Source organism: Castor canadensis, chromosome 10 (assembly GCF_047511655.1).
Source record: "Castor canadensis chromosome 10, mCasCan1.hap1v2, whole genome shotgun sequence".
Classification (NCBI taxonomy): domain Eukaryota; kingdom Metazoa; phylum Chordata; class Mammalia; order Rodentia; family Castoridae; genus Castor; species Castor canadensis.
The window spans coordinates 144,608,022-144,630,818 of NC_133395.1; the positions used below are offsets into that span (position 1 = coordinate 144,608,022).

At 50.3% G+C, this 22,797-nt stretch overlaps 2 protein-coding genes across 6 annotated transcripts in view; one reads left to right on the top strand and one right to left on the bottom strand.

Moving 5' to 3' along the window:
• The window catches only part of Xpc (XPC complex subunit, DNA damage recognition and repair factor), a 32,347-nt gene extending 27,467 nt beyond the window's left edge, over window positions 1-4,880 (top strand). For 4 of the 5 annotated variants that reach the window (XM_074044498.1, XM_074044495.1, XM_074044496.1 and 1 more), the window contains 5 exons: window positions 1,853-1,987; window positions 2,068-2,237; window positions 2,740-2,833; window positions 3,718-3,807; window positions 4,322-4,880. In XM_074044498.1, coding sequence (XP_073900599.1) covers window positions 1,853-1,987; window positions 2,068-2,237; window positions 2,740-2,833; window positions 3,718-3,807; window positions 4,322-4,537 — 705 coding nt within the window. In that variant the 3' untranslated portion in view covers window positions 4,538-4,880. Of the gene's footprint in view, window positions 1-1,852; window positions 1,988-2,067; window positions 2,238-2,739; window positions 2,834-3,655; window positions 3,683-3,717; window positions 3,808-4,321 lie in introns of those variants that run through there. The other variant, XM_074044497.1, reaches the window with a different exon arrangement.
• Window positions 4,881-6,458: 1,578 nt separating this feature from the next.
• On the bottom strand, window positions 6,459-22,693 carry Tmem43 (transmembrane protein 43). Its single transcript, XM_020175682.2, has 12 exons — window positions 22,505-22,693; window positions 18,933-19,082; window positions 17,945-18,079; window positions 17,291-17,385; window positions 16,441-16,490; window positions 16,088-16,157; window positions 15,265-15,335; window positions 14,062-14,183; window positions 13,701-13,775; window positions 12,748-12,849; window positions 9,939-10,056; window positions 6,459-8,403 (listed from the first exon to the last, which is right to left on the bottom strand). The coding sequence occupies exons 1-12, from the start codon at window positions 22,514-22,516 to the stop codon at window positions 8,201-8,203; spliced, it is 1,203 nt and encodes a 400-aa protein (XP_020031271.1). The 5' UTR covers window positions 22,517-22,693; the 3' UTR covers window positions 6,459-8,200.
• Window positions 22,694-22,797: the final 104 nt, after the last annotated feature.

The following is a 22,797-nucleotide window of genomic DNA, read 5'->3' on the forward strand; positions in this document are numbered from 1 at the left end:
TATCCAAATATTATCACTTCAGCATGTTAGAAATATTTAGGAATATTTTTAAACAGTAACGGGATATTTTAAATTTACTTTGTTCTTACTGATCTCCATAATCTTCTGTGTGTGTGACTTTCAGTACCTTAGGTCAGACTGGGTTGATTACCCAAAAGTGACTGGTAGCTGTGGTCTTAGCACAATTCTGGAAAAACCCTAGCTTTCTCAAATCCGTCCTTTGTTCTTACTCTGTCATTCCTGCTTCTGCTTCAACATCTCTTGGATAGCAACTCCAGTGTAACTACATTCTCTGTATTGCACTTGTGCAGATCTTTCTGCAATAGTGCTAGTGCGTAGCCTGCTCCCTCACTGCCCCAGCTGTCTGTCACTTTCAGGCTAGAGGCCTCCATTTCCACATGTCGCTGGCACCTGCCTCCTCTATTTCAGACCACATTGAATCCCAGATACAGGTGTTCTCACACTTCTGTGCCCTGTGGGTCCCAAATGCCCTCCTCTCTAGCCATGCTCTCCTGACCAACCCCTCTATTTCCTTTAAACTTCAGCTCATATGATCTGCTCTAGCAGCCTTTCTTCTTCCCTGTCCACCCCTCCCCTCTGCCTCATCTCCCCCTCCCTTTCCCTTTCCCCTTTTTCCTTTCCTTTCTTTCCTTTCTTCCTGTGGTGCAGATGGTTGAATCTAGGGCCTTGCGCATGCTAAGCAAATGCTGTACAACTGAGCTGCATCCCCAGTCTTTGAGCGGCCTTTCTTTTCCTTCTCTGTCCCTGGTTGTCAGAGGAGCCACCTCCAAGTTCCCATTCTACCCTGTACTTTTTATGCTTTCCTCACAGGGGCTCGAGCTCCCTCAGGGCAAGGACTTGCCCCTTCCCTGTCTGCCCCAGTGACTGGTGGCATTCTTAGTGGCTATTTAGTGAACAGTTTTAGATGATTGGCTTTCTCACAAAGGGACCATGAGAACCCAGAGTCCCTTGAGCCCCACAGGGGTAATAGGGTATACTTGAAGACCATGGCAGGAACAGACATGAAAGCAGGGATCAGCAAACTGCAGCTCACAGGTCATATCCAATCTGTGTCTTGTTTTGGTAGGGCTCTCGATCTCAGAATATTAAAGTGTTGTAAAAAAGGAAATGGATAAAGAATATCACAGAGGCCACATGTGACCCTTAAGCAGAAAAGCTTGCTGATCCCTGCACTAGAGGAAATTTGTTTTCCCAGGCCCAGAAGCTAGTCCTTAGCCCCGTGCCACCTCTGCTCATATAAGAGTTATGCAACCATCTCTCTTTGCCAGTCCTCTAGTCCTTTCACCCCTTAACTCCCCAGGGAAAATCTAGGTTTTGGCCATCAGATGTATGTTATGTGCTGGGGGTCCTAAGTGGTCAGTGCTTTCCATAGTTTATTTGAGGTTGGATAGTGGTGGACAGTTGTCTGGGTTTGCTGCCTGTAGTCCTGGTACCCTAAGTAAGCGACTTTATCTAAGGTCCGCTTTCTCTGTCAGTGATGGAAGTACAGAACACAGGACAATGACTAAAAGCATTAGGCCTTGGCCTTTACAAGCTGTGACTTTAGGTGGATCCTTCCCCTCCTAGGATGCTTATCTGTAAAATGGAGAGAATAAGGTGACCTACCTCTTGGTTTACTGAAAAGATTAATAACTTATACCAGAATAGTGCCTGGGATGGTGAGTGGTCTATAAATGCTGGCTGGTACTCTAGTCATAGGAAGGTTAGAAGCCCACCCATCTCCCAGGTTTGCTGAGGAAATTGAATGAACCAACAGCAGTGAGCATAGCACCTGGTGTAGACTAAGTGGTCAGAAGCCTTTGTTGTAAACTGGCTGTTTGCTCTGGAGTAGATGGTGAAAGGCTATTCCAACCGAGCCCGGAAGGCCCGGCTTGCTGAGCCCCACCTGCAAGACCATAATGACCTGGGCCTGTTTGGCCACTGGCAGACAGAGGAGTATCAGCCCCCCGTAGCTGTGGATGGCAAGGTAAGGGTCACACTAGATGGGTCAGAACCAGGCTGCCTGTCCTCCGGCTGACCACATCCTCCTGTGCCCACCCTCTGCAGGTGCCACGGAATGAATTTGGGAATGTGTACCTCTTCCTGCCCAGCATGATGCCTGTCGGCTGTGTCCAGCTGAACTTGCCCAATCTGCACCGTGTGGCCCGCAAGCTGAACATTGACTGTGTCCAGGCCATCACTGGCTTCGATTTCCATGGAGGCTACTCCCACCCTGTGTGCGGGAGGGGCTTTCGAAAGAGGGCCGGGAAGCCATGGAGGAGAGGGTGCAAAGCTAGTATTGGGCCAAGGCCTGGTGGCTCATATTTTCAAGATTTGACTCTGGGTTTAAAGTCAGCTTTAGCACTTGACCAATACTGGCTTCTGTCCAGAGCAACAAAACCAATGAAACCACCATCTTACTAATGCTGCATTAGAACACTGTTACCTAGGGGTGGTCACAGGCTGGTGACCAGAGCAGGGTCAGCATCCTTCCTGGCTACTGAGTTCTGCCCTCTGTAGAATAGGGGCCTCTCACCCCATCCCTGGCTCTGGAGAGGAAGAGATGTGGGTTCCCACAGGCCTGTCTTCTGTATGGGTGGTGTCTGGCACTGGCAGGCCTGGGATATCCATCGGGGCTCCCTAGTGCTCAGATGGGCCCACTGACTTCTTAAAAGGGGAAAAAGAGGGGTAGGGCAGGTGGCAGGCCGAAGGAAGGTTATCTGTGTTGTGTCTCCACAGAACTGATGGGTACATCATCTGTGAGGAGTTCAAAGATGTGCTCCTGAGCGCCTGGGAAAATGAGCAGGCACTCATTGAAAAGAAGGAGAAGGAGGTGAGCAGTGTGAGCAGGACCTGGGGGAAGGGAGCAGGAGAGCAAGTACATAGCTGGGGAGCATCTGTCCCCTGCCCAGGCCACTCTTATACCATAGAAAGAGATGGGCTGGGTCCATGTGTTCTAAAGTTCTTCTGGCCCTCTCACTTCATGGAAGGTGCCCTAGGGAGGGAGTGAGCATGGGTAAAACAGACACCTTCCCGCCCCTCCACATCCACTTTATCCTGGCCACATCTTGGCTCCAGGGACTGCTGCCTCTGTGGCTAACACCTGCCCCTGCCTTGAAAGGAATTTCCCCAGGTCCAGGTTCTAGACCTTATCTACTGAGAATTTCAGAGGCAGTAACTATTCAAAAGAGGGTTCTGTTGCCAGGCTCTGGTGGCTCACGCCTGTAATCTTAGCTACTCTGGAAGCAGAGATCAGGAGGACCATGGTTTGAAATCAGCCTGGGCAGGCAAATAGTTCCTGAGACCCTATCTCAAAAATACCCAACACAAAGCAGGGCTGGTGGAATGGCTCAAGTGGTGGAGTGCCTGCCTGGCAAGCGTGAGGCCCTGAGTTCAAACCCCAGTACCACATACACAAAAAGGGTTGGGTTTTTTTGTGGCTTTTAAGTATGTCATTTTCTAAATTAGACCAGTTTTTTTTTTTTTAATGAGACTTGATATGATTGCAAGACTATATCTTTTTAACTTACAACTGCATATATATGTATGTATTTTCTCAGGTTGCATATTTTTGATGGTATAGGTTGTTGAATTCAGGGCTTTGTGCTTGCTAGGCAGACGTTCTACCACTCAAGCCATGGCTTCATCCTCCCAGGTGACATCTTAATTGAAGATGTCAGTGCTTAATATTTCTTCCCACTGGGTTTCTGCCTGCAGAAGAGGGAAAAACGGGCTCTGGGGAACTGGAAGCTGCTGGTCAAAGGACTGCTCATCAGGGAGCGGCTGAAACTTCGCTATGGGGCTAAGGTCAGTGTGGAGTCTTTGCAAAGGAAATAAGCCTGGAGTCAGATTCCTAGGGTTTTCATTCAGAAGTTACTGGCCTTGATTCTGCTGACATCAAGCTATAAATGGCTTTTAAGTTATGATGCCTGTCTTTCGGCCCTGCATGCCCTTAACTACTAATGAGCACCTGCTGTGGGGCTGATTTGCTGTGCACTGGGCTTCCTGTGCTTGTTGCACCACTCTTAGCTTCCAGTAAGCCCAGTGCCTATAGTCACCTTTGGGCTTGGATGTGCTTCCTCACTACATCTCTTGTAGTACCTACCATGCACCAGCCCTGGCTGGGGACACAGGTGTGAATCAACATGCAGCCCTTGAAGGGCTCCTGCCTGGGCATAGGCAATGCCCTGTCCTCCACCTCACATGGCTCAGGGCAGGCGTGGGCTGGGGCAGCTTGCCAGGAGCATTGCTGTCTCTTGAAGGTGCTTCTTAGTAGCCAGTTGCTGACCATGACCCATGGTTCCCTCTGTCCCCCTTCCAGAGCGAGGCAGTAGCTCCCCATGCAGATGCGGGAGGTGGACTCTCTTCTGACGAAGAGGAGGGGACCAGCTCACAAGCAGAGGCAGCCAAGATCCTGGCTGCCTCATGGCCTCAAAACCGAAAAACAGAAGAGGAGCAGGCGCCGGAGTGCCCCAAGACTACTAGAAGGCGGAGGAAAGCAGCTGCTGTGCACCTGTTCCCGTTTGAGAAGCTGTGACCTGAGCCTCAAGGTCATGTTCCTCCATTAGGCATGGGTGGTGGTATCTTTCCCTGCTGAGGAGGTAGACAGAGCAGCATGAACTGCAAATACAGGCCAGGGTACCCAGGGGCAAGTTGAAGTTATGTTGCAGATCAGTCTGGCCCCAGTCCTCACCAGATACACCTGGGTTGGGGCTATTAAAGCTTTTCTTTTTACCAAAATCCACTTTTTGTGCTATGGAACACTTCTGTGAGAGACAGTGTCCTCACCCCAGACCTGTTCTTCCCATCTTTGGAAATTTAAAAAAAAAAAATTGCTGGGACACTTCTGGTCTTCAATCCTTGTATACAGCTAGAGTCTTCATTCCTCAGACACTTGTGCTCTCACCTTTCCTGTGAACCTAGGATCTTTTCTCTGCAGGCCACTTAATTTTCCTGAATAAGTTTTCCTAATATTGCCCAATGCTGCCTCTTTGTAGTTGGCAAGAGAGCAATGAGAACTACAGGTCATCTCAGATCAGGGCAAGCTGGGATCTATTTTTTGAAGTAACATTTTGTGATGGCAGAAGACTAGAACAAAGAGCTGAAATCAGGAAAGAAGTGGAAAAGTAATTGAGAATTAAGGAAAGGGCAGTAAAAATGGATCCGTGCTAAACTACATTTTATTCATTACCGGATAAGTTTAGAAAACTCTATGTGCTATAAATATTCAGGAGAAATTATTTTTTATAACATTTTAACATTTTGAGAAAAAAATAAAGCATTTCTCTAAAAAAGACGACTATACTTTCATATTTTACATCAGCTCACAGTGATAACAGGTAACAGTGATTTATATGCATGTTGAGACTTCACGAAAGCTTCCATTTTGTTCTCATAAAGGCTGGGAACTCATTATTAAACACAAGCAATATTTTTTCTTTGTATGTCTAAGCAAGGAGATATTACTTAATCTTTTGAGAGGAGCTGGTGAAACTCTGAGTAACTTTTACTGAAGAGAAGCAAAACACTTGGGGTATGACTCATGCAGCAAGAGTCTGGCTGGGCCAAACAGGCTGGGGTTGCTGTGGAAATGGCATTCTCACAGTTCCTGCACCAGAGCCTGACAAGCTTCCGGGGGTTTGAGACCAGAGTATGGCCATGTTTCTGCAGAAATAACCTACTCAGGCATGTCAGCTACCAGGAAGTATTATGGAAATAAAATGAAACTAGGTTTTGAGAAATATGAGAAGTTTTGGAAAATTACCACTCATCTTCCTGTAACAAAATATAATATAAGCGCATGCCATTCTGCTAGCTTCAGAGTCAGCAGTCACTGCTTCAGAACAGGAAGGAAAATGAATGAAGAGCTAAGTGCCAGATGCATTAGCATTTCATGGGGTTTATCTCATTTAGTCCCATGATGACTCTATACAGATGAAACTGAGGCTGAGATCTTTGATTTGCCCAACATTGTGAGCTAATCAATGGCAGACTTCCACTGTGTGCCACTTCAAAGCCAGTGCCTTTTGCACTGTATATTTCCGCCTTTTCTTGCACGTTCTGTAGGTTCACAAAGATTAGTCATTCACTTTAGAGCCAAAACAAAGTAGGTGCTAGGAATCATAAATGCTAGGAATATTGAGTTGCCCTTTTTTAAAAGACTTGAAACCTATTTTGGCTGGAGGTGCGGCTCATACAGTAGAGCATCTGCCTACCTAGCACAAACCCCTTTATCACCAAAAAAATTAAAAATTTCTATTAAAAAATTGAATCCTATTTTAACCACTAAAAGCAACTTAGAACTGAATTCATTAAAATTCATATAGTTCCTAATAAATTTGATGGCTGATTTTTTTTTTTCTCTTAAATTTTTTTTAATGGCTGGCTGAATTCTTTAAAGGAATGTAGTAACAACCCTCCCCCGCCAACTTCAAAACCAAACACAGGCTAACAGCAAGTTCCTATACCAAAAGATGTAAAAATTTATTTTGAATTTTTCTGAAAAATATACAAAGATAATACAAATTTCACGGTGGTTTTTCAAAGTCTTCAAATTGCTTTGAACATTTTGAACATTTTAACATTGCTCTTAAGACCACTTTTAAAATTGGCAGGTAAAATCCACATACAAAAATGATACAAACTAAGACCCAAGGGTTTTATACTTAGCTGTAATCTAATTATAACGCGTCTGTTTTCCAAAAGCATCCTTTACAAGTTTAGAGATTTGATGATACTCATCAGTTTGCAATAAGCAGTAGCGAATACTGTTTGAATCCTAAACCCAAAGAAGTCATCTCTGGAGCTGGCTATGTTTTTAACATGAAGAACCCAAACATGCAGCGCAGATATCCCAGGACAATGAGGACTATTACAGATCACTAATAGCAGAAGTTCTGACCTCTTATTCAGCTTTCAAATACTTTGTTGCCAAAGCACCCACTCCCAGCAAGGGGAGAACAATTTGCAAATATAAAGGACAGTAGGGTGCACAAAGACTGTTAAGACATCTGTCAAGGTTATGGCGTACTTTCAAAGGGTATATGAGTAGTTGGGAAACTTAGAAATTCTGTGAATTAAGGGTGGGTGAATTTCATTTAGGACATAACGTGATGAACATGAAACGTGAGAAGCACTTTTTAAGCAAACACTTTGAGGCTGGTTTCCCAAGCCTTAGTCCTTTGTTGGTTTTGGTAGACTAGGGGATCACCATGCAGAAGACCACTACTAAGCTCTTCTTCATATTACAACTTTTCAGCCTTTTCCTTTAATGGTTGACTAAAAACTCACATCTTCAAGTGAACAGGTAGTTTCTGATGTCAGAGGATGAAAGAAAATGCTTCCCACCCCCGCTTTCCAACTTCCCCATCCCTGCCCAGAGTGAAAACAAGTCCTTTTAACGAACATTTGTTTTAGAAGCACTGCAAAGCTTCCCAGTTCAGTTTGATGGGCTATGAATTAAGACAGATTAAAGGGTGTGTTCACTAACAGTTTGCACTGTTAATTATTCAGGAGAGTTTTTGTCTTGTTTTCAGTCTAATCTCAGACCGTTCCTTCTTGGGGTAGGAAAGAACACTGAATAAGCCAGGTAGTGCAGAAAGCCAGGGCCTGTGAAGGGCTTGCACACCTATAGATTCTGCTAAGCCGTAAGTGTGAAGCTCCCAAAATGTCATTTTTTTCATCATGACACCTTCAGTGTTTGTTTTTTAGGTACCAAATCAAGTTCCACCTGCAAACTTAGTTTGGGGGCATCTGCTTCACCAGTAGACGTGGACTGTCTTGGCGATCCAGTGCAGCTTAGCGGGAAAGGGTGATGGCTGCCCTTTAGGGTCACGGATGTGCAGTCCTGACACTTGTTTTTAGTGATGAGGCTGAGCCCTGACCCATCAGCTGGTCTCGGGCTGACAAAGCAGGTGAGTGAAATGAAACATGGGATTTGCCATGTCCATGTGGTGCTAGGAGGGGAGGAAATGAAGAAGACAGTGCTTGTTGGGTCACCATCGTTGAGTGCTTCGGCCCACCCAAAACTGCATATTTCAAGAAAAGGGGTGGGGAAGATGGGAACTGGTGAGCACCAAACCTGACCCTTGAAGAAGACAGTAGGCTACAGATGGCTGCTCTGGCATGGAGCTGGATAAAGGCAAGGGAAGACCTGAACCCCGAAGCTCACGCAGGTGTTGGGCAAGTGCCAGGGCCTCATTCATTCCAGCTTTTTGGCTGATACCCGGGTCCGGGCAATGATGATGGGCACAAGGGCCAGGCAGCCGAAGAGGAGGGCCCACAGGGGCCGGTAGAAGAACCAGCCAGCAGCCACAGTCAGCAGGGTCAGTGAGGTTGCCATACAGAAGGCAAAGGCTTTCAGGCCAATGTTGACCAGGTCTCGGAAGACAGGAAACCAGTCCACTGTGAAGAAAAGAAAGGCCATGAGGCCACACCTCAAAGAACCCCTCCTATCTCGGCCAAAATGAACCATCACTACCATGTGAGAAGAGGGTCACAAACAGCACTGAGGCCAAGAGAGGTGGCGCAGCCTCTGAGCCACCTGTCCCAGGAAAGGAGATAGCTGGCGGTACTTTGCAAACTTTAAAGTCCATGCTGCTATCAGTTTGAGGCCAGGGAAGACACTCGCCTGTAATGTTGGCGAAAACCCTGTTTCCTGCACACTCAAGCAGGCCAGGATTGACAGGTCTGCCTGAGTCAGAGCTGAGCTCAGCCTAAACCTGCAGAGGATGGGGCCTTGACTGTCTTGCGCTTTGGCAGGTCCTGGGCCTGGAGCAGCATCTGGGCTCAGAGTTTACTGATGAGTAGGGGATGCGTGTGTGCGTCCTGCTGCAGCTCCTGAGAGCCCCTCCATGCTCTGCGTCTGGCCTGAGTGTCAGCCTCCCATGTGTGGAAGAATTGGAATCACAGATGCCACATCTGGAGTAGGGCATCTGAGACAGACAGTGTAGGGATTGAGGCTCAGAGAGAAACTGCCTGTCTACAGTCACATGGCTGGCCAGAGGATTCTGTTTTAAATTCTTACTGCTCCCTAACATGCCAAGATGTGGCTGGCATTTCTGAGCACAACTCAGTTGTCCAGAGAAAGGCTCAGAACATGTCCCAGGGCCTCAGTTTTCCCATTTGTAAATGAGGGTGGCAGTCCCCCAGCTTTGATGGTCTAAGATGTGCTGCTACCAGACTGTTCCCCAGCCCGTAAGTGTAAGTGTGAGATGGGCTTCTGTTAGCATCCAGAGCTGGGCATAGGGACACACTGGGATAAACCTTGGGTAGAAAGTTTCTTGAGTCCCCCTCCTCCTACACCAACAATCTCAGCCCAGAACACATTCCACAACCTGGGCACTGGGTCTCAAACCAGGCTAGGTCACTTGGATTTAGCTGGCCTTACTGGTGCCTGCCTTGGGCCAAGTGAGCAGATCCACACATACTCCCTTATGGCCAGACTTGCTGGCTGCCCCAAACCTTGTTCAGGCTTTGGAGAGGAAGCACAACAGTTTCTGAGGGCTTCACATTTACCAAACATTCCATGAAAAACTCCAAGGTAGGTAGGTGTGAGGAAGGGAAACTTGGGCAGGAAACAAAAGGGCCTTAAGTATCCAGAGTTCTGATGTAACAGATTTCAAATGGAGCCCTTGCTCCCTCCAAAGGCTGGCCAGCCTCCTCACCATGGCTATTCAACTGTGGAGTGAAGGAGAGGGCAGATCTTCAGATCATGGAAGCCAGACCACCTCCGGGGGGTGGTCCACCCTGCCCATAGTGGCATATTGTCCCTCTCACCACCTTTTTCCACTTACTTACTCCAAAGCCAGCACATGGGGACACAGGCCAAATACCTGGTCTGTGCCCCATCAGGCTAGAAAGGCTCACAGGTGAGAGTCAGACAAGCACAGGGGCTGCAAGAAAGGGCAGGCTCTCCCATCCCCCCTCTCCACACATACCCAGGGTATAGACGATCCGTGTCATGAGGTTGAGGCCCATGAACATGGCCATCCAGCCAGCTGCCCGCAGGCCCCAGGTCTTCATGGAGTTGCTCTTTTGTTCTCTGCGAAACACCTCCTGCAGGACAAAGAAGAGTGGTGTCAGGACTCTGAGGGGTTCACCAGCAGACAGGGTGGCTACTGAGGGGGCTGTGCTAACTCAGGAGCTGAACAGACTATAGGGAGATAGTCAAACCTCCTACCCGCATCTAAATGCTACCCACCCAGCATGGAACAGGGTGGCCAGAGACATCTTGTGGAAGGTATGAGCTCTTGTCAGGGAGAGCTCAGCTCCTGACCTCACCCTCCTTTACTGTCCACTCTCCCTGAGCAGGTGACGTGAGGGTGCATTCTGGCTATGGGCTGAACACACTGTATGTTCTTCACTGACTGGAATACTGGCTTTGCGGACACCTCACCCTCCCAGTCCTTGTCCTACTCCCCAGGCTGCTGCTGCTGTCTCCACTCTTGTTCCCACCCCTCGTCCTGGCCTCTTAAGTGCTAAAATTCTTTGGTTCTTCTCTCCACCCTGCCCAGGGCCCCCCATGCATCTCTGTGGTCCCCATCCACCTGTGACCCTCAAACACAGTGCTGCAGCTCCAGCAATGCTTTCGGCCACCCAGCCTGTGACTCCTGGATGTCTCCACCTGGCATCTTGACAAGCCAGGCACAATACTGAGGCCTCCACCCCAACCCGCTTCTCCCTCCATCTTCTTCAGTTCAGCAAACGGAACCTCTGGTCACCCACCTGCACACGCTGAAACCTGGGGGTCAGATGTGGCCCACTCCTCCCCTTGCCATGTCAGTTTGGGCCATCACAAGTTGCATAAGCTGCCTCTGCACCCACATTCTCCAAGTCTCTCACCACTGTCTACCCCTAATCTTCACCACTGCCATCCCTCACCTGACCTTGCACTAGCCTCCCATCAATGTCCTCCCTGCTTTCTCAGCCTACTATGTTCCTCACACAGCTACCCGCTGAGACCTCCACCACCTCCTGATTGCTGCCTGAGCTAAGGCCAGGTCAAATGTCCTGTCACCTCTGGGCCTTTGCACTTGCAGTTGCTCTGCCTACAATGCTTCTGCCCGCAACTGTGCCTGGACAGCTCTGCACTTGCTTTCAGTCTTAGCTCAAATGTCATTTCTTCAAGAACCTGTCAAAATCTGTAACGCTAACAATAACACTAACAATAAAACTAGGTAACATTTATTGCTTAATATTTATGTATCGCTGTCAAAAGCTAGAGTGAAGTATTTACAGGTTCTTACTTGATCCTCAGAATAACTCGGTGAGCTAGAACACTTCTTGCCACTTTACAGATGAGAAAATGAGGCCCTGAGGGCCTCAGTAACATGCCCACAGTCTCACTATAGGCAGTTAACTAACCTAAAGTTCCTGAAATTAGGGACCATGTCTGTGATATCCCCTTGTGCTCAATAAAAATGTGATGAGCGAATGAACAGCAATCAAATAAGGCAGGGACAACAATGATGGGGATAACACTTTGAACATTTGCATTTTACAGGTGAGGAAACAGGCTCAGAGAGGATAAGATGACAGGTCAAGGTCTATAGCAGGTAAGAGGCTTGGGCTGAGGCATAATGCATGATGTCCTCACCTGGGCCCTTGCACTCTCCTGCCTTGGCACCAGAGTCCTGGCATCTAGACTTTGGGGCCCGGGTTTCCTCTCAGGGCTGAGTGCCTATCTACAATGGCAGAGATGGCCTTCCGGGGGAGTTAGGTAACCACGGGGCTCACCCACCACTCTCTGGGGGCAGCTCTGAGACCTGAGTGAGAGTGCCTGAGAAGGCTGCAAGCCTACAGCTGGGCAAGAGCTCTGGGAGAGAGAACAGGGGCCTCCTAATTTTAGAAAGTCCCTAGGGTGACTCATGACCCATCAGCCTGGGAAGTGGAAGCCCCACCGAGTCTGGTAACCAAACCGTGAAACAACCTTACCACACCTCATTCTTGCCAGGTGCAAGGAGTGACAAACTAACGAGATGGACAGACAGAGGGCAGGTGAGGGCCCAATAATAGGAACGAAAGGGTCATAGCTAATCCCTGATGACTGCTTTGGGTTTACCATCCAGGAAGAATCAACATCGCATTTTTCTTCTTGCCCATAAGAAAGGCTAACTTTGAAGGCAGGGAGTGGAGCTACTCAGCATGTCTTTGCATCCCTCCTCCTTGGCACTGGGTGAGGCATGACCTTCCCTTTTTATAGATGGAGAAAGCACACCCGAATGGCTGTGAGGACTGTCTTGTCTGCAGGGTGCTCCCCCACACTCCAGCTCTGAACCTTTCATTGCTTTCCTGATGCTCCTGCAGGAGGAGGGGGTGCCTCTTCATCGCCCTCCTGCACTCCTGCTGCCCTCTGTTGAGGTAAACCTTTTCCTGCTTGGCTGCCAGTTCTTCCATGGTGGACCCTCTTCTTCGTGTGGGTCTCAGCAAGAATGTCACTTGTCAGAGAAGCCCCAAATGGAGCACTGATTTTCTATGAAATGACCTTCACATCTGAGCAGATGCTGCCCCTTTGTATCATTGTCAACAGCCTGCTGTGACTCCCTAGTCTTCCTGACTCTTTCTCCTGAGAGGGCAGAGGGTTCTGCTCACAGCCCTGCACAGAGGACTCTGGTGTCCCTCTAGGTCTTTTTCTTCCAGCACTGCATCAGCTGTGATCCCTAGGGGTGGCAGCTTCTTATAGCCACAAGAAAGAGGGGCAGGACATGCCTATTCTTCTACCATACAGGCAGGGCAGCAGCAACTCACCTCTGCTGAGAAGTCCCCATGGTGCAGGAGCAGCAAGGTGTCCCCAGACTTGGTGGAATATGGGACTAGCTGGTCACCCCGTTGCCGGGCAATCACAGTGACCTGGGTAGAAATCAGTGTGAGAGCTGAGGGGAGGGACGGGATGGACAGGAATATAGGTGAGACCCACAGCCCACTTCCTGGGACTCTGTGCCAACCAGGGTTGCAAATAAGAAGCCCCTGAAGCCTGTCTCCATAGTGCTAGCCAGGGTGCAGTGGTCCCTGGAAATCTGGCTTGAGCTACTTCATTCTAAGCTCTCAGGAGGACCTTGGCAGAAGCCCATGTTAAGGCACAGCAAGGGCTGGTACAGAACTTTACATGGCAGGGCAGGGTTACCCTCCCAGACTGAGAGTTACTAGTGTGAAGGACCCAGTGACCATAGCAGGGACAAGCTGAGTGGCAGAGCAGACTGGGTGGCCAGGACAAGCCCTGGGCCGCCCACCTTTCCCTCACCTTGGCTACCTGGGCCCTAAATGTCTTCTCTGCCACCTTTCTAGGTCAGGCTCTGGGATAGAGTTCCTGGCTATATATTCAGGTTCAGGAACCAAGACCAAGAATTTACAGATCAAAAAATCTGGTTGGGAGTGCTGGTGGAGTGACTCAAATGGTACAACATGAGGCCTTAAGTTCAAAACCCAGTACCACCAAAAAAAAAAAAAGACCAAAATTGGTGTTGGAAGAAAGAGGCTGTATGTGACTGTCAGCAATCAGGTGTAATATGAGATAGATCTCTCTAGAACTTCAGTTTTTAGCTTGGAGTGGTGGGATGGTTTTGGGGAACGAAGGCTTCTGGAACCCTTCAAAAGCATGCCTGATTGCATGTGCAAAGTGTTCAGGAAATTCTCCCAGGTGTCTGCACCTATGGAAGTCATGAAGCCCTGACTTGGAGTTGGCCCAAGGGAAGCCAGCTTACCACATGAGCTGGGCCCAGGTCAGGATCATCACTGCTCAGTCCTGCATAGGAAAAGTATACACGCAGATCGCCAACCTGGGGGTAGAGGTGGAAGAGAAGTGAGCAGAGAAAGTTAGGGAGCAGCCAGCCTGGGCCTGGGTCCACATCATCAAATCTAAGCACCTTGCTCTTTTCCCTCTCTGCAACTTTGCCCAGGCTGTCCTGTCACCTAGAAGGCCCTCTTCTACCTCCAATGCCTGGTGGCTTAGCACGGTCTGCATTCAGCTGAACTGAACTCGCCTGAGTGTGGCCCTTGGTACAGAGCTTCCTTGTGCCCACTCTAAGGCTCTGCCATGTGAACAGCCCATGCCTCTCTATGTACCTCTGGATACTTGGGGTTTTCACTGTGGTAGAAGTAGTCTCCCCTGCGAAGGATGTCCACATGCGGGTCTTCCAGCTTAGACAGGCTCAGTGGCTTGAAGTTGTCAATCTTGTCAATGAGGCCTGAGAGAAGCAGAGTGGGTAGAAAACATGGGTCCACTGAGAACCTCCAATCTGCAAACCCTGCAGCCTGACACCTCCCCACCACCCCACCACACTCTCACAGCCTAGCCACACTGCCTTCACTCAGCCCATGTCCTGAGGCTTCCTTCTCCTTTTCCCTCCCTTTTTTTTTTTTCCTTTTCTGAGACGGGGTCTTGCTTATATAGCACAGGTTGGCCTAGAGTTTGAGGTTCTCCTGCCTTAGCCTCCCAAGTGCTGGGATTACAGGCATGTACCACCATGGCCAGATGGAGCTCTCTTCTGATTCTACCTCTTCCAGAGCTTCCCTGTACCCATGTCAACTCATCTCAGTCACCATCCCCTTCAGGAAAGCATCCATGCCCTCTCCCTGCCAAATTAGACTGGCCCCAGCTCTAAGAACAGCATTGGCTTTTGCCTATTCCACCTGATATTATAGGTCTCCACATCCAAGCTGGGCTGTCCTCCTGGACTGACAGCTGAGTAGCAGAGCTGATAGGGTGGTTAGGCCAATCCCTAAGTGACCACCTGTTCTCCCTCACCTTGGCTATTTGGATCGCAAATATCTATTGGCTATTTGGATCGCAAGGTGGTGCCCCAGGAATGGCACCACCTTGTCCCCTAAAAGCTTCTTTGGAGTCACTTAGGAGTCTGTGATGTGCCACCCTCCTGGCACAGAGCTGGACACCAGGTAGGGCTTCCCAGCTGCAGGGAGTCAAAGGCAGTGTCTTTATTTCCACTCTTGGCCTGACGTGGCTTGAGGAACTGTCTGGCATGAGATCTGTTCAGAACAGACAAGCCCAGCAGCAGGATAGGGCGTAGTACCTGGGGTGTTCTCTGGAATAACTATTTCAGAGGAACCTGGTGAGTAGGGATTGGGGTTCTGCCCCAAGCCTTTACCCCCTGAGAATTTGCCTTCCCTCTGCACCCCTCAGCTCCAAGTATGATGTGGTGATGGGGACCAGCTCATCCTTGCCTCTGGTACCTGAGGGCTGAATACTGGGGGCTCTGGCCCCAGGGCCTCTGGGCTGTCACTGGCTCACAGGAAGGGCCTAAGACTTACCTGCTGAGAGGAAAAACCTGCCAATTTGGACAAAGGGGGCTGTTGCTGTGAATGACTCCACTGCCATGGCACTGTCAAGGAGAAAGAACCAACAGTGTCAGAGCACTGGGATTGAAGCTGCAGGGTCTCTCTGGGTTGTTTATACTGGGGAGCCCTCACCCAGGGATTCCTGCAAGTCCAGACTTGCCCAGATGTTGTAGACATCTTATCTTTACCACCCCTGGGACTCCCATTCTCCCTGCCCTGGGTAAAGCACCCTCACTCTGTCCCTGTCTCCCAGGGCTTCAATACCCTTTTTCTTAGACCCATGCCAGTCTGTCCACCCCACTGACAATCAGATGGGACTTCACATCCCTTGATGTCCCCTTCTAGTCTAGGGAGCATTCTAGCTCCTGACTGTCTTCCTGGTGAATCCCTGACCACTGCTGTACACAGCCCATGCTCCAGCCATGCCCAAGTGAGTTACCACCCCATGGTGTGAAGATGACCCACTGTGGAATCCTAAGGCCAGATCAAATGCCACTGCCTGTGAGCCTTCTGCATGACCTCCTCACTGGCGGCTGACCACTGACAAAATGCTTCCTTTCAGGCCCTTCGTCCAGCCTCGCATGATGAAGACTTGGTGACTTTTAGGGAGCTTATCTGGGGCCAATAAGGGTTGAGTCTTGCTCTGCTCCAGCACAGGACTTGGCCTCGAAACCTAGGCCCATGTTTTCACCACTCTGTGAGGCAGGACTGACTCAATCCATTTTGCAGATGAAGAAACAGGCTGGAGCCCTGCTGGTGGTGGGCAAGTCTGGGCGTAGGCCCAGGTCTGGCTCACCTAGGGTTTTTGTGGCCAATCTCTCGGTCAAAGTTTTTGCTGCTGATGATTTCTGACCTCCATTCGGTGTCTGTTTGGAGAAAGGGAACAATTTAGAAACCAGGGTAAGGGTGGACATGTAGCTGAGGTCCACTGGCCCTGGTCCTTTTAATTGAGCCTGTGATGCTTGGGGGTTAGGAGGACAGCTCCTGGAGTTTCCCTGGATGGGCAGGAGTTCAGGATTTGGAGGACAAGAACCTAAGGAGTCCAGTGTCTGCTCTGTGCCCCTCCCATGGCTGTCCTGCTCACTGCTGCATCAGGATGAGCAGAGACCACATGTGAGCATGGTGGTCTTGGAGGGGCCTGGTACTCACTGTAGGAGTACCTCGTCTCCTTCTTCACCTGCCCGTCCTCTGTGTACTCCCTGCAGAGAAAGGACAGGCAGCCACCAGTCAGGCCCAGGCTCTTCGAGGCCTTCTTGTCTCTAGGTATCTCTACATGGAAGCGACGTTAGGGCCCAACTCCCCAACAGAGCAGAAGTCTCATCTGCAGAGGAGATTCCTCCTCTCCTCCCGACCCACACACACGCAGACACTGTCCCTTGAAGGTCTGGCTGCAGGCTCTACCTGACTCATGCCAGGGGGCCCAGCCCTGACCTCCAGCTGAGATCTAGCTGTACCCTCAGCTCCAGACAGCCGTGGAGAGGGCCCCGAGGCTGCCCATCTGCCTCTTCTAGCCACTCCCCTCTATCCCTCATTCACAGGCCATGTGGTAAGGTGACACTGAGCCTGGTCCTGGCTCCAGGTGAACTGCCCTGGCCACTGAGAGCCTGCTCTGAGATTTTTGGTAGGATGTGAGCCCACTGTGGGATAGAAGAAGGGACCAACACAGGCAAGCAGAGCACAGAGACTGGCGGTAGGAGGGCAAGGATCCTAGTGACAATGGTATAAGGCCTGGATTCAGACTCGTGCATGCCCGGCATGTCCCAAATGAGAGGTCATCTATCAATCCCCTTTTCTGCTTACTCTGAGCCACTCTGCATTTGATTTTTTGTCCTCTCCAAATAAAAGATTGGCAACTAATTGGATAACTTGACATTTTTTGTCTGATAGGAAGACTCTATACTTTGAATTTCAGAGGTGTCAACATGAAAACCACTGCATTTTATCCTAATGCCTACATCTCCTTTACCCTCAACTGGTTTTTCACTTTCTGGGCCCTCACCTGGACTCTTCAGTTTCTACCCACTGGTACATCTCCACATGCCGCCGCAACTTCACAGCTGGAAGATGGACCCCGTAGTTTGGATCAGACAAGAGCTTCAAAAGAAATCAGACAAACCAAAAAAATAAAGATAAGACTAACATCAGTCCAGAATCCTCGGCCCAGGGGAAGCCAGACTGGAAAAGAAACGTAGAGAAGGGGGCTAGGAGTGAGAACTCCATAGCTGCCACACATGGGAGAATCCAGTGACACTGCACGTTCCAAGTCCTTAAGACTTAATGCTCATGACCAAGGCCCTCAGAGTACAGGGCCAGGCTTCGTGGCCCAGCAGCATCATGTCAGCAACAATGTGCGGGTGTTCACGTAACAGCAGAACTCTGATAACCAGAGCAGTTACGTGCTCATCGTAATCACGACAGTGCCTGCTTGTGAAGTTCATACCACGTGCCCAACAGGCGGGCAACCTAATCCTACCAAGGCTTTAAAACTGGCCATCGGCCTGTTACCATTACCATCTGTTTCACAGATGAGGATGCAGACTAAGAAGTGAAGAGTCTACGCAGCTGTGGAGTGGAGTAAGGAATCACACCCACGTCATCTGTTTCCAAGGCCCCTCCCTGAGCACTGGTGGTCAGCGACCTCTGCCAAGCCTACCTTGGACGTCCGCAGGGCCCCAATGATATGCACCAATCTCCCTTCGTTCTCTGGGGCCACTACATGGATGCTGTCGGGGGACACCACAAGCGAGAGCCCCTCTGCCAGAGAGGTTGCTGTCTTCAGCGCACGGCCCTGTGAGCAAAGTGGAGGAGGATTTCAGCAACTCAGGAACAGCTCAACACTTGGGTTTGTTACAGAGTATCAGGGAAGGAGGGGTCTCAGGTTGCAGAGAGCCATCTCCCCATTTTACTGTTGGAAAACTGAGGTCCAGCAAGAGCAGAGTCAGGATTGGAACCTAGGATTCTTGCTTTCCTAGGTACTTCCCACTACCCTAGTGGTTCTCACTGTCCCACCAGTCTCAGCACTGCCCCCATGTTGGGAATAGCTGGTGTTTCTGCTGCTCTGTACCCTTCCCTCCATTTCCCTCTGCCTTCTACTCTTCCCTGCTCTCAGTCCATGTGGTTTACACAGGCCAACGTGAACTGCTGTCCAAATCATGTGACCCAGGCTTCACCAATTAGAACACGGGTCCCAGGCTACAGGACTGGCTCAGAGGACCAAGCCTCAAACCAGGACACTGAGAGCCCTCTCTGCAACTTTTGCTAACGGATGCAGAGAAGGTTACTCTTTTTTGAGAGTCTCTAAGCTACTCTGATATTGAGCCTGGAGTTGCTGGGGCCAAATTTACCACCATAAAGGAAGAGTCTGCCCAAGAACAACGCCCCAACACAGTAAAAAAGGCAAGAGATGAAGAAATGGGATTCCTGGTGACTCAGCATCAACACCTGTATCCAGCCACACCTGAAGCAGGGATTCATTCCTCTTTTTGATTACATTAGTCATGAGGTGGGTCACAACAGAAAGAGTTCTGATTCATTCATCATTCCTCTTTCTCTTCTATAAAATCTAGGCCCGTTACTACCAAATCCAGCCTTTGGATCCATTGCCCTTCCTACCTGGCCTTGTGAGGCTCCAAACATCTTACCTCATTGGTGAAAATTAAGTAGAAAGAGAGCAGAAAGGTCAGGAGCCCTACAAACATCCCACCCGAGGTCTCGCTCAGCCGCTCCAGGAAGCCTGGCTGGGGGTCAGATGTAATTTTGACATGTTCTCTCCTGGTACTTGTGCTGGAATACTGAGAAAAACATGTATTAAGAAATCACATATGTCCATCCCCAGTGCCACAAAAAGATCAGAATGGTAATTACCTTTAAAAACATACAGAATTTTGCTATTTATTTACATATTTTTTATTATGTTTTAATTATACATGTATACAGTTAGTAGATATTAAGTGTACAGGTCGATGGGTCTTGTCCAATGATTCTGGTATCTGTGGGGGTTCCTGGAGCAGATCCCCCTGATACTAGTGTCAACTATACCTAGCAGTGGAGTTCTGGCTCACAGGGAAGATGTGTGGTTCACTATTTAAGAAACTGCCAAGCTGTTCTGCAAAGAGGTTGTTAGAAATGTATTTTTAATTAAATCTGGCAAGTGCTGGTTGTGCTTCCTGCAGGCCATACTGGGACCTGTGGGGTCAGCGGTGGGGTAGATGGCCCTTAGGGCAGCCAAGTCACAGCCACAAGCAACACTAGGAGGTCATGCTGAGTGTCCAGTGAGAGAGGTGGGCCTGGTGCTGGGCGCACCTCGCAGCTGGGGTCTCAAGGCTGGCTCCTTGGAGGAGGAGGCATTGAGTGGGATGTAGAGGAGACCCTGGGGATAGACACCACAGCAGGGGAAGGCTGGGAGCAGTAGTGTGGAGCAGAGAGTGCTCTGGGGAGCAGCAAGCTATCTGCTCTGGCTGGTGGAGGACAGGCAGGGAGATGGAGCAGCAGGCATGCCTGGGCAGCTTCCTGGTAGGCCTCAGCTCCAGATCAGTGAAGCAGACTTTGCCTCCCCATGAGGCAGGATTTAGAGTATGCCCACTACTGTTCAATAGTGTCACCAAGGGCAAAAGGACTGGACTTGAATCCTGGCTCTGCCACACCACCACCTGTGCCCCCTTGGGCATGCACTTGAGAGCCTCTGTGCCCTCCATTTCGTCATGGGCAGAACGGGGGTAATAATCTAGTGCACAGGACTGTGGTAAGAACCAAAGGGCACAATTAGGTGGCACCATGCAGGGGTTGGCTAGTAGGAATGTTATCAGATTTCTCTGTAACTGGAACCAGGCTGGCACCCAGAAGAGGGTGTGCTGACAAAAGTCTCAAAGATGCAACGAGTTTCCCAGGTAAGCACTCCTTGCAAGTCAGGCCCCTTCCTGGCACCAGCTTGGGGTGGTGTCAGAGGAAGGATTCAAGTCAGAGTCAGTGAGCAAAGCTGATGCCATGTTCCTCTAACTGTCCCTGCCCACCACCAGCTCAGGCCAGATATCCATGGCATAGAGAGGTCTTGACTTTCATTACCATTTGGATACATTAGTGGAGTAATGTAACTGTGGGCAAGTAGGTAACTGTCAACTGGCAGACTGACGACAACGGCAAACATGCAGTCTGTTACAGGCCAGTCCCCAGCAAGCCCAAGTCCCCATCTCATAGATGAGAAAATCGAGGCTCAGTAGTTATGACATCTCCCAGATGACATAGCCATTAAACAGCAGAGTAAGTGTTAAATCCAGGCAGAATGGAGCGACTCTCTACCCTCCAATCCAGACTGTCTGCCTCATTTCTTGTGCTGTAATGAGAGTTGAACATTCGATGGCAGCTGCATGCAGCAGCAGAAAAAGGAGACATGCCTTCCTCCTGGTCCCCCCTCAGCCAGCATCAAGACACAGGGCTCAAAGATGGTGTTGAAGGGAAGAGAGGCTGGGGGAAGTGGGAGGTGGGCAGTGACATGGCACACACAGCCCACATTCTGAAACAAAATTCCCAGTAAACATGGAGGATTGTGGGGACTGAATGTATGTGTGCCTACCACACACACACAGAGACACACACACATGTCCCCACTAACACCCTTCCACACCCAGCACTCAGGTCTCAGAAGCAATGAGCAACAAGGCTGTGAGAAGTGGGAATGGAGGTCAAGACATTGGGCCTGGAAGTAGGCAGAACTGGGTTAGAATGTGCAACCTCTGATCCTGTTTCCTCACCCGATGATAACAATACCTTCCTCACAGGGCAGTTGCCACACAACATTCAGTTGCCTCCGCTCCACCCCACTATCTTCAGATCTTTCTTGCTCATCCAGCCTTGTAGCTTCCACAAATGTGTACCCAGCTACTGGATGAGCCAACAAAGGCTTGGCAACTGAGGATACCCAAGTGTGTCCATGTTCCTTGCTGAGGGGTAAGATCCCACAGATGGGGGCTAAGCAGAAGTCCTTAAACTTCATAGTGACTGATCCCACGAGAAAACAAACCCAGATAGATTAAGGCCACACGACCCCAGAGAGGAGGGATCTGGCTGTCCCCAGGTCTACCTGACACTTAAGTTGGCCCTCTTCAGCACCTTCCCATGCTGTAGCATGCCAAGCTGGTTGAGAGACCCTGGGCAGGTGTCTCTCCTACTGGGGAAATTATCCCTCTAGAAAATATGGTGATGGCAATGATGGGGGTGGACAGGAGTTCACCTGCTGGGGGAGGGCAGGTCTAGTGACTGCTCTCTGGACTGGCAGACCCTGAGTCTCATGCACCACCTCTGAGGCCTTTCTAGATGCAGCACTTGTGAGTTCTAGCCCCCCACCCCAGCCTAACAGCGTGCCAGGCAGAGCTGGCCAGAGAGAGACTGACATAAACCCTGGCTTCTCAGGACGTGTGGGAGGCAGAGAGGAGGCTTGGGGACAGAGGAGGAGCCTAGAAAGAGGGTGTAGCAGGCACGGGGAGGGCGGCAAGGACACCAGCAAAGCAGGAGGGAGGGTGTGTCTGGGGCTGGCAGTGCTCCGGAGCTGGCTCCCAAAGTGCTTTCACAGAGGAGACAGGGTGAGTCACCAGCTTCTCCCACACCCAGTGCCCTGGTAGGTGGAGCTGCTCGGTTTGTTGAATGGTGTTGGGCTTAAAAAGAACATTTCTCAAAGACTGGTTGCAGTCAGAAAAGGCCAGCAGTCATGGTCTCCAACCAAATCCCTAGCAGCAGGGAAATGCTCCCTGTGCTTGTAATCCTAGCTCTCCCGCTCCCCGCCCCTAGGGTGCGGAGATCACTATAAGCCAGGACAACAACCGTCCGTTGTTGGACAGTTCCACCTGGGCGGGATCGGCCTCCCATCCTCCCGACGGACTGGCTCATTCTCTGAGGTCCCGTCGGGCCCCCAAATTCCACAAGTTTCAGAACCCCAAGGGCCTAGGTGCGGAGGCGCCGCGCACAGAGTCGTCCTCCGCGAGACGCGCGGGCTGAGGACGGGCGGACGAACGAACGAACACGGGCAAGGGGGGTCCGGACCGGACAGGAGAGCTGGACAGGCCCGCGAGCTGCGGGAAGGCATACACCCCGACATGCAGAGCGAGAGATCGGGTACCCGCGGGACCTACGAGGGTCAGACAGAAAAAATGGACCTCTGCGGCCCGCAGGCCCCCGGCGATGGGGAGTCTGGGTGTGGCTGGGAAGACCAGGAGACACTTACATTCGCGGCCATGGTGGGCACCGGCTCGCCGCCGCCGCCTCGCTCTGCTCCGCCAGGAAGTAGACTGACGATCGGAGGGCTGAATGCAGTGTCCTCTTGCCTGCCCGAGAGCTGCAAAAATCCTCATGGAGATGTCCAGGACCAGGCGGGACTTGTTCCAGCGTTACCGCCCAGTGGGCCCCGAGTTTTGTGCGCTTGCGCGCCGCAAGGCCTATTGGAAAATGTAGTCCAGGGTCAGGCGCTTTCGCCTCAAAATTGCGACACAGCCTGTTCCTGAACATGCGCCTGCGCAC